At 48.4% G+C, this 10,849-nt stretch overlaps 1 protein-coding gene across 1 annotated transcript in view; it reads left to right on the top strand.

The window, feature by feature from the left end:
• LOC118220423 (putative uncharacterized protein ENSP00000383309) overlaps positions 1 to 9,244 on the top strand; it is a 59,065-nt gene extending 49,821 nt beyond the window's left edge. The window contains exons 2-3 of the mRNA XM_035404284.1: positions 6,994 to 7,065; positions 8,284 to 9,244. Of these exons, the coding sequence (XP_035260175.1) occupies positions 6,994 to 7,065; positions 8,284 to 9,244 (1,033 nt within the window). The remainder of the gene's footprint in view (positions 1 to 6,993; positions 7,066 to 8,283) is intronic.
• The last annotated feature ends 1,605 nt before the right edge of the window (positions 9,245 to 10,849 follow it).

Raw genomic sequence — 10,849 nt, 5'->3', positions numbered from 1 at the left:
AATTCTCATTATTGTTCTTAATTATTATTTATTTATTGTTTAATCATTGCTGTTTTCAATGCAATGGACTAATAATTTGTGGAAGGAGAAGGTAAAGCAGATGAGGGGTGGTTCGAGTTAAAGTTTGAGAACAGACAGGCACTCCCGGGAGCTGACCGTGTTTTGTATTAGTTACACATTTCAGCGACTCTTGCGATGATTATTATTCATTAGATCCTTTCGGCGAAGCGGAACCGAGCAGGAGGAGAATGTCCCTGCGCGAACCCTGTAGCGCTCTCGCTCGCTGCTGCGTTTCGTTAGCGCACGTTTCGTTAGCGCTCTTGCTGCTTCTGCGTTTCGTTAGCGCGCGTTTCGTTAGCGCACGTTCGCCAAGCTGACCCCTCGGAGAAACCGCCAGCCCTACGCCGCCGGGCGAGCCGAACTTCACGCCGTTTGTTAGCATCTCGAGCCAAACCTGAAAATAAATGGCGGGTTTTTCAGTTTAAATATTTCAATCAAAATTCCCTGCTTTCTTTCTGAGGAAGAATAATGTAATAACATGTTTTCAACGCATTTGGGCCTCATTCACGAAAACTTTTCTTAAGTTATTCTTACTTTTGTTCTTAAAAATGTTCTTACGAAAAACCAGTGCTGACTGTTGTAAATTTTGTGCGCAGTCCTGTTCTTGCGATTAGCATACGGGAGCAGCCATGAACGAACAAACGGATCAGAGAAAAAATTATGAATGCCTAAATGTTCTTGCAAATGTTCTTACACACAGTGTGTTTTTAGCTAATTTTTTCATATAAACGATTTTACTCATCAAACAGTACCTGATCTTAGAGCAGAAATGCCATGTGACATCAGTATATACTGTGTACTGTTTGTACTGGGCCATCGTTAATAATGGGACGTTTTCAGGCAAAAAACATGTTGATTGAGTGTAAAAAAGGAATTAACTATTTAAGGGTTCTATGAGAGGTTAAAATTATTGTTTCAGAAAAAATGTTCAGACATATGATAACATTTGTGAATGATGTCCTTTACCATAAACTGACATCTCAACCAAGGTTATAGATCTCAAGGTAGAGGTCTATAATAATTTTTTTTTTCTTTTTAAGTTTTGAAGAAACTTTTTGAATGAGTGACGGTTAAGGGGGGTTGGAACCACACACCAAACCAGGATGCCGGTCTGATTTTATTTTTATTTTTTTCTTCTCATTGTTTTTTTCACTGTCAAAGTCAGCTCTGCTGCACGGGTGAGAAGTCAGTTAAAGGGTTAATGCAGCTGCAATGCAGTCTTGCTTCTCTCTCTCTGCCCTCTGGTGTGTGCTGCTTCTCAGTGTTGTTTATTAGGCCTCCTGTCATCGGCGGCAATGCACATCTTGCATTGATTGCGGAACATTTGACATGGTGGATCTGCAGAAACGTGTGTGTGTGTGTGTGTCTGTGTGTGTGTGTGTGTGTCTGGGCGAGCGTGCGTGTGTGTGTGTGTGTGTTTGTGTCTGGGTGAGCGTGCGTGTGTGTGTGTGTGCGTGCCTGTGTGTGTGTGTGTGTCTGGGCGAGCGTTCGTGTGTGTGTGTGTGCGTGCCTGTGTGTGTGTCTGGGCGAGCGTGTGTGTGTGTGTGTGCGTGTGTGTGTGTGTACAGTACATAGTAAAGGATAAAGGGTTTAATTGAGCAGGAGTTCCTGAGGTAGACAGAGCAGAGTTAGACATCCTTAGAGCTGTAATCTGAAAGCTTAATCTCTCTCTGTTACTGAAGTCATGCCAGACTGCATTCAACAGCAGCTCACTGCTGCACTTTCTCATCAAGAGACTGTGTGTGTGCCCATGGGCGGGGCTTCAGAATGAGCTTCAGGGGAGCGGACCAATGACAGTTAAGAGGAAGTGTGCCAGTGTTCCGTCGTGCCCCTCCTCCTCCTCTCTCTTAAAAAAAAAAAAAAAAAGCCCAGCATGCTTCAGCGTGTGCGGCTGCAACCGAGCCTTTTTAGCAACAATTAAGATTTATTAGCTGTTTATTACGGGTCTGTCAGGGCTGCATGCTTTTCCCATAAAGATGGCACGGAAACTGAGGATTACCACCCCCCCACCCCCACTCCCACCCCGCACCCCCCCCAACCCCCGCCGCACACGGTGGTGTTAGTGCACTGCTGTACTGCATACGCTGCTGTAAATCTCAGATTGGATAGGCCCTACCTGAGCATGTGCAGTGTGTGCGGATAGGCCCTACCTGAGCGTGTGCAGTGTGTGCGGATAGGCCCTACCTGAGCATGTGCAGTGTGTGCGGATAGGCCCTACCTGAGCGTGTGCAGTGTGTGCTGATAGGCCCTACTTGAGCGTGTGCAGTGTGTGCGGATAGGCCCTGTCTGAGCGTGTGCAGTGTGTGCGGATAGGCCCTACCTGAGCGTGTGCAGTGTGTGCGGATAGGCCCTACCTGAGCGTGTGCAGTGTGTGCGGATAGGCCCTACCTGAGCGTGTGCACTGTGTGCGGATAGGCCCTACCTGAGCGTGTGCGGATAGGCCCTACCTGAGCCTGTGCAGTGTGTGCGGATAGGCCCTACCTGAGCGTGTGCAGTGTGTGCGGATAGGCCCTACCTGAGCGTGTGCAGTGTGTGCGGATAGGCCCTACCTGAGCGTGTGCAGTGTGTGCGGATAGGCCCTACCTGAGCATGTGCAGATAGGCCCTACCTGAGCGCGTGCAGTGTGTGCGGATAGGCCCTACCTGAGCATGTGCAGTGTGTGCGGATAGGCCCTACCTGAGCCTGTGCAGTGTGTGCGAATAGGCCCTACCTGAGCATGTGCAGTGTGTGCGGATAGGCCCTACCTGAGCCTGTGCAGTGTGTGCGAATAGGCCCTACCTGAGCATGTGCAGTGTGTGCGGATAGGCCCTACCTGAGCCTGTGCAGTGTGTGCGGATAGGCCCTACCTGAGCATGTGCAGATAGGCCCTACCTGAGCGCGTGCAGTGTGTGCGGATAGGCCCTGCCTGAGCGTGTGCAGTGTGTGCGGATAGGCCCTACCTGAGCGCGTGCAGTGTGTGCGGATAGGCCCTACCTGAGCATGTGCAGATAGGCCCTACCTGAGCGCGTGCAGTGTGTGCGGATAGGCCCTGCCTGAGCGTGTGCACTGTCCAGCACCACCTGGTCCCAGAGAGCCAGAGGTTCTGCTGTTTTTTGTTGCTACTCAGAACTTAATTGATACATTATAGCGGTTGATTACACTGGTAAATCACCACACCTGGTTTCTTGGGTCTAAAGTGGTGATTGTATTAAAGGAAAAATGAAAGACCAGTAGACCCTGTGCCTCTCCTGGACCTGGGCTCTGACGCACGGTGTTTGTGCCAGCGACCAGCTCTGACTGGCTGTCGCTCAGGGCAACACTACCAGTGATTATACATCACCCCATTGGGCTGTCAGAGGTGGAGGGTCTTAGCCAGCAGGCTTCTGTGTGTCGTCTGCGCAGCTGTGTTGTCCAGCTGTGCGGTGACTGCGCAGCTCAGCTGGTGGGCTGCTGAGAGAAAAGAGTTGGCAGCTAACCGTTTGCCTGCGCTGTCTTCAGCCCTTTGAAGAGCAGGTTTTTTGTAATGTTTTTTTTTTTCCAAAACAAAGTCGGTGTTCTAGAACTCCATTGCTTTCAGTTTTCAGCAGTGATTGTGACATCAGCATTAGAATGTTCAGTTCAGAACATTCTAATCACGTATTTGTGACCTCACAACTCAAAGTGTTTAGTGGTGAAGCAGGCTATGGAACTATGGGAGTGGCCTGTTAACACGCTTGCCTGTGTTTGGGGAATGTGCCTGAACGTTAATAAAGTGCTTTGTGTGAGGTCGCTCTGTGCGCTACTGAAACAGATGTGCGAGATCAGGGGGACAGATCAGAGATAGTGTGGGGTATCTGAAACCGGTCCTGAGAGTAAATCTGATTAGGTTTCTGACCCCAGCCGGAATTAGGAACTGGTCAGGGCTGTAATCTGATTCGCCGGACGAAATATGGAATGAGTTATCTCACATGAGCGGATTATCCAAAGACTAGCGCAAGGTTCTGACTGCACTGTGAGTGTGTGTGTGTGTGTGTTTGAGTGTGTCTGTTTGAGTGTGAATGTGTGTGTGTGTGTGTGTGTGCTACAGGCATGGGCTAGTTAATACAGTTGCTGAACTGTCCACCTTTGCCTAATTGTTCCACTGACAGAAATCAAACTTCTTCTCCCGAAAAGTTGTCTACAGCTCACATGGTCCTCTAAACGCTGGTGTGTGTGTGGGGTAGTGGTCGTCTAAACACTGGTGTGTGTGGTGCTAGCAGGAGTATCCAGCGGTTGGGTGTGTGTGTGGGGCAGTGGTCCTCTAAACGCTGGTGTGTGTGCGGCCTAGCGGGAACATCCAGCGGTCGGTTTATGTACGCTCGCTTCCGCTCCCTCTTTCCTGTACCCACCGGAGAGAACCCGGCCCCCGAGCGCACCGCCCCGCCCCGGCGGGCGCGGCTGATTGTTTACGCTTTCGCCCGTGATCCGCGGTGCGGGTCGCGTCTGAAAATAAACAGCCCGCGGAGCCGTCCCCAATGTTTACTTCTGCCATGCGGCAGACAAGGAAAGCCGGTTCGGTTCAGCGCTTTTCTCCGGGACACGCTGGATTGTCCGGGCTCAGTCCCGATCCCGTCTGTTTTCAGAGCAGGGGAAGCGGGGGGTGGGATGGGGTGTGTAGTCTGAATCAGGCAGGACGAAAATCCGATCAGTGATGGGGACACTGTGTTGTAGGAGGCACTGTCTATGCTAAGAGGAATTAAAACTGAGATTCTGGTTATTGAAGATAAGGTAGACCTTAATATAAACAGTGGGGGGTTTCCCTGGGATTCTGGAAAAATGAACACCCCTCTCTTCTCTCATCCCCCTGTTTAACTACCTCAGTAAATCACCCCCCCCCCACCCCCCAACCTCAGCTGATGTGTGGAGGGCTGCCATTCCTCACCCAGGGGATAGGGGATGTGGAAGGGGATATATAAGGGGATAGGGGATGTGGAAGGGTATAGATGATGTGTAAGGGGATATATAAGGGGATAGGGGATGTAGAAAGGTCTAGACGATGTGGAAGGGGATATGTAAGGGTATAGATGATGTGGAAGGGGATATATAAGGGGATAGGGGATGTGGAAGGGTATAGACAATGTGGAAGGGGATATATAAGGGGATAGGGGATGTGGAAGGGTATAGATGATGTGGAAGGGGATATATAAGGGGATAGGGGATGTGGAAGGGTATAGATGATGTGGAAGGGGATATATAAGGGGATAGGGGATGTGGAAGGGTATAGACGATGTGGAAGGGGATATATAAGGGGATGGCGGAATGTGGTAGGGCTCTGCAAGCAGTGGGGTCAGTGAGTCCAAAGCACAGAGGCATTCTGGGTAAAAGTGGCCTGCAGAGGGAGCAGGGGAAAGGTCTAATTCCTGCTTATCCTGACAGTGGGGGGAAGCTTTTCATAAGGAGGGAAAAGAAAACAGAGAGGGATCTGGGCCACTGTACCCACTGACAACACTAATGAAAACCAAGCCCTGTTCCACCCCCACTCCCACCAAACCAAGCCCTGTTCCACCCCCACCCCCACCGCCCTGATCCACCCCCACTCCCACCAAACCAAGCCCTGATCCACCCCCACTCCAGCCAAACCAAGCCCTGTTCCACCCCCACTCCCACCAAACCAAACCCTGATCCACCCCCACTCCCACCAAACCAAACCCTCATCCACCCCCACCGCCCTGATCTACCCCCACCCCCACCGCCCTGATCTACCCTCACCCCCACTGCCCTGATCTACCCCCACTCCCAACACCCTGATCCACACCTATCAGATTTGTAAGGCCAGTGACATCACAGAGAAGGGTGGAGGGGGTTGCCATTTGTGACATCACTCATGTGAAAAAGTCCGCCCACATCAGTTTGGAATGCATTTTAATTTGTAAATCTGATAGAAACATCCCTCTCTACTTCTGTAGTAAAACTAGATTTGTATCCTATTTACCTTTTTATTTTGGCTACCGACAAGGATTGGAAAGAGGTCTGATAATCCAGTGGGTTGTCTCCTTGTCCCGTTCTGGGATGGGCGAAGGTATAATTAAACATGACAGGAATGGTGCCAGAAGTGCTGGGGGGGGGGGGGTTCACAGTCTGAGGGGCCGAGCTGGATTTAAAACAAAGACACACGATGCTTTACAAAAAATATATATATATTATTTTTAAAAAGAAACGGCTCCTTCGAAAGCTGCCGTTTCAGCTCCGCGAGAAGCGAGAGAGTCCGTGGAATGCTTTAATGAAAGTGGGCTTCCCCTCCGAGTCCCGCCGTCCCGTCCCCCCCCCCCCCACCCCCGCGAACACAAAGCCGCTGCCCATCGCAAAAGTCAAATCCATTCCCCAACCCGAACGTGACGGCCTCGTCTCATACACATCGTCCCGGGCGGTTAAATATGTAACGAGCCAGTCCGCACGGACCCGTTCCTCCTGAGCGGGGAGACTCTTCCCCTGGGTCGGCAGCTCAAAGCAGAGAGCCTGCAGAGCCCGTAACTTTCCCTGCGTCGGAAAGCGTGTCTAATCCTCTCCTGTTGATTGTGGATACCCCTGTAAGCAGAATTTGGGGGCTCTGTGGAGGTACAAACTCTCCCCCAGGGTTCCTGGACCTAAACCTGCTGTGTTTGACTTTAATTATTTAAGGCCTGCATTTGATCAGCGTTTGTCCTCGTTGTTGACTCACTATTAAATGAAAAAACGTGTTTTTATTCCCCCTTTTGTTTGCAAAATCGGGGATCGCTGAAATGAAGTGTGTTTCTGAAGGAGAAATGAACAGTTTTTTCACTTGTATTTGTGAGACAAAGTTAGTGACAAATTTCAAGTTAATGACAAGTTTTGATGAAATGACACCCTGCGTGTAATAAATAGTCCATGTCCTGGTGCCAAACATGTTTGTCTTCCAGGCACTGACTCTTCTTGAATGACTCAGGTTGTCTCTCGTTCTCCCTGTCTGTCTCCCAGGTATGTCCAGGGTTTGCATTGCATTGCCATGACAACAGAACGCAGTAAGAAAATATACAAGAAACGTGTCTGGTAAGAAAGAATGTGGATATTCTGGTTAACCACTACTACTGCTGCTGCTACTTTTTCTACTACTAATTATGATAATATTAAATTACTATTAGCACTAAAAATAAAATATTAAATAAAAAAATGTATTACCACAGCACATTTCATTGATTTAGATACTTAATAGTAATAATAATAATGATACCCAGGACTGCGGTTTCATGCACAGAGATACCCGGAAGTGGGGTTTAATACACAGACGTACTCGGAAAGGTGTGCATCTCTCAAAGCTGAATGACGGAAACACGCGACTGATTTTGGGGGAGGGCTGGGGGTGAGGCCACACTGAGCTGGTATAAAAATGATCCACTCTATTTATTATTTAAAACAGACACAGAGACCCCCTGTGTGTGTTTGAGTTTGTGACTTTGTGTGTGTGTGCATGTGTCTGTGTGCATATGTGTGCATGTGCGTGTGTGTTTGTGTGCTTCAGTGTGTGTGTATTTGTGTGAATGCATGCATGTGTGTGTGTGTGTGTTCGGAGTGGGAGTGCAGTAGTCAGTTATGTGATACTTTTAAGATCTCTCTTTGCTCTTCTACTTTTCACCAGCGAGGAAAAAAGAGAAAAAGATAAAGACAGAAAGAACAGAGTGAGAGAGAAAGAGAGTGAAGCAGAAAATCGCAGAGTGCTGACAGGCCTGCTCCAAACCCCCCCCAACCCCCCCCCCCCCCCCCCGCTGAGTTAATCCTGTCTTTCAGCCCTACCGTCACGCCTCCCCCCTCCCTCGCTGGCATCAAGTTCACTGCCATGGCAACCAGGGGAAAACACTACAAGCGGGCTGGTGATGTCATTCCCCTTACTCCTGGGGGTGGGGGGTCGGGGGGGGGGGGGCGGCAGAGTGGTAACTACAAACTCACCTGTTTACCTGTTCTGGGTCCATCGAGCCACCCAAACCCTGGGAATGTACTCAGTTTAAAATTAAGGTCAAGGTAAGCTTTCTCATCCCAGATTAGGGAAATTAATTCAAGTGATTATGGGATAGAAACAAGCAAGGTAAACATATAAGAAGAATGCAAGTACAATGATGGCACAGTGTTTGTTATAATGCTTTTAAAGTTTGACAGTCTACCGTGTGCAGGTGTTCCAGTGTCAGTGATTGGTTGAAGTTACAGTAGGGCTGAGGTCATAATGAAAGCTTTCAGCCAATCCCATGTCTCTTCTTGTTTTTTCTGCCTTTTCAGGGAAAGGAGAGATGGTCCTGTAAAGATTGCACTTTGTGTCTCGGCCCAAAACCCGTGCCACTTCCGCGCCAGCTCCAGAGAGAGGACAAGCACATGCACTGCTGCACTGTGGGATATCAGGCACACCAACCAATCAGAAGACAGGATTATGATCACGTTCACCAGTCCATCGTCCCTCACCCTGGTACATTTGCTGCTTAACCCCCATTCTACCAAAAGTGCCACAGATCCACACACACCTGCTGGACTCACACTTTCACACACAGGTGATGGACTCACCCTTCCACACACACCTCCTGGACTCACCCTTCCACACACACCTGCTGGACTCACCCTTCCACACACACCTGCTGGACTCACCCTTTCACACACAGATCCTGAACTCACCCTTCCACACACTCCTCCTGGACTCACCCTTCCACACACACCTGCTGGACTCACCCTTTCACACGCAGATCCTGGACTCACCCTTCCACACACTCCTCCTGGACTCACCCTTCCACACACAGCTGCTGGACTCACCCTTTCACACACAGATCCTGGACTCACCCTTCCACACACTCCTCCTGGACTCACCCTTCCACACACACCTGCTGGACTCACCCTTTCACACACAGATCCTGGACTCACCCTTCCACACACTCCTCCTGGACTCACCCTTCCACACACACCTGCTGGACTCACCCTTTCACACACAGATCATGGACTCACCCTTCCACACACACCTGCTGGACTCACCCTTCCACACACAGGTTATGGACTCACTTTCCTGGGAATTTATTTTTATGTGGTTCTTTTCACATCTTTTTTTATTTCCTTTTGGGATGGGGCTGGTCAACCACCTCAAAGGGAGGCAGAGCTGAATTTAAAATATATATATTTAATAAAAGTTACGATTTCGTTAATTCTTCGAGTGTCTGAAGTTTTTCAAAAGGTGGAATGTACACCTGTATACCTGTAAAAGCTTGACCTGGGCATATAGGCTAAAAGGCCAGTTTTTTGTCTTCTGCCAGTGCATAAGATGCTATTAGAGTGCAGGGGAGAATTGCTCAGTAATGAATTCTGATCTCCAACTGTCACTTTTTCCTCCCATTGATGTCCATAATATGTATGTTGCAAAAACTGCTCTAGCTAACCCCAACATTTTGAAATATGTTGTGCATTATAAGTCGAAGAATATTGGTACCAAATATTTTGGTCTGAGTACCTCAAGGAATTTAAATGACAACTCCAACTGCCACTTTTTTTAGCTCAGATATTTCTGGGATATTTATACCAAAAAAAAAAAACTGAAACTAGCTAAGTTTAACATATGTTGAGTGTTGCCTGTCCAAGAACATCAGCCAACCGAAGGCTCTGAAGTCCAGGAGTCTCTCTGTGATTGGCCAGCAGCTCTCAGCAGAATAAACAGTGTGCTAGAAGGTCGGCTGCCTGTCATAAGCAGGTAAGACTTGTTTTTGAACTCTTCTCTCTCCCTGTTTCCTGGATTTCACCACAGCTGAGGACAGCAAATGTTCTGTAACGTTTGTAAAAGTTGACCCCATTTTTATCGTCTTGATCAAGGATTCTCCCTCAGAGCTGGCCCCTATTGTAGAATGGGACATTTTTGCTCCCCTTTTGGTTTTGACCGCTGATGGTAATGGTTGTATTTATGCTAGTTATAACGTTCTGCTACCTGGCAGTTCTCTGCCAAGATACATGAGAGAAAGAAAACAATGAAACTGGATACTCTGTCAGTTTTTTTGAGAGGAACAGAAATAAGGAATGTGTTTTGCTTCAATTTCTCTCCCCCAAGAGTGGCTGGAAATCTCACATCTGGTTACACGCGCACACAAGAGGCAGTGGACCGTGTTGTGATGAGGTCAGATCCCCATGTCTACAAACAGCAGTTACGTAGAATGCCTTCGGGCACCTACAGCCTGACTGCAGTAGGTATGTTTCCAGCAGACCTGGGTCAAATACGTATTTGTTTTGGATTCAAATACTTTTCTGTGCTCTGTTGATCTTGCCTGGTGTAAGTGAGCCTGTCAATATGACCAGAAGGCAGGGGTTTGCACTTTTTTCAGAGTGTTTAATTGGTTCTAATACACCAGGCAAGATCAGTAAAATGTTGAAAATTATTTGAATCCAAAACAAATACATATTTGAGCAGGTCTGGTTTCCAGTGAGTATGCTGCAATGCATTTTCCCTTGAGCACCTCAGGCACTTTGATTCAGCTGCGTTTCTGTTGTGTGGGTCACCCAGAGCAGGCTGCTGGCATAACCTCTCTGTGCGGCCGCTTTAGACCACAGCCATTTATGGGCCACACAATTCAGGTTGTAATTTTTTTTTTTAAATGTAAGATTTTTTTTTTTTTAGCTTTTTCCATGCTATTGTTCTTGCGCTGGTTCCCTGATCAGTGATGGCCAACAACACCCCCACTCCACCCCGCCCATCCCCATCCCTACCCCCACGCCACCCCGCCCATCCCCATCCCTACCCCACCCCACTCCATTAGAATAGGAAATAAATCATTCAGACTTGAAAATGTTCCAATTTCTTAAAATTCAGCCGAGGTGAATGAAG

The sequence above is a fragment of the Anguilla anguilla genome, chromosome 2, assembly GCF_013347855.1.
Source record: "Anguilla anguilla isolate fAngAng1 chromosome 2, fAngAng1.pri, whole genome shotgun sequence".
Taxonomy (NCBI): domain Eukaryota; kingdom Metazoa; phylum Chordata; class Actinopteri; order Anguilliformes; family Anguillidae; genus Anguilla; species Anguilla anguilla.
Note: the sequence above shows the minus strand (reverse complement) of the source record. Positions and strands in the feature narration are given on the sequence as shown.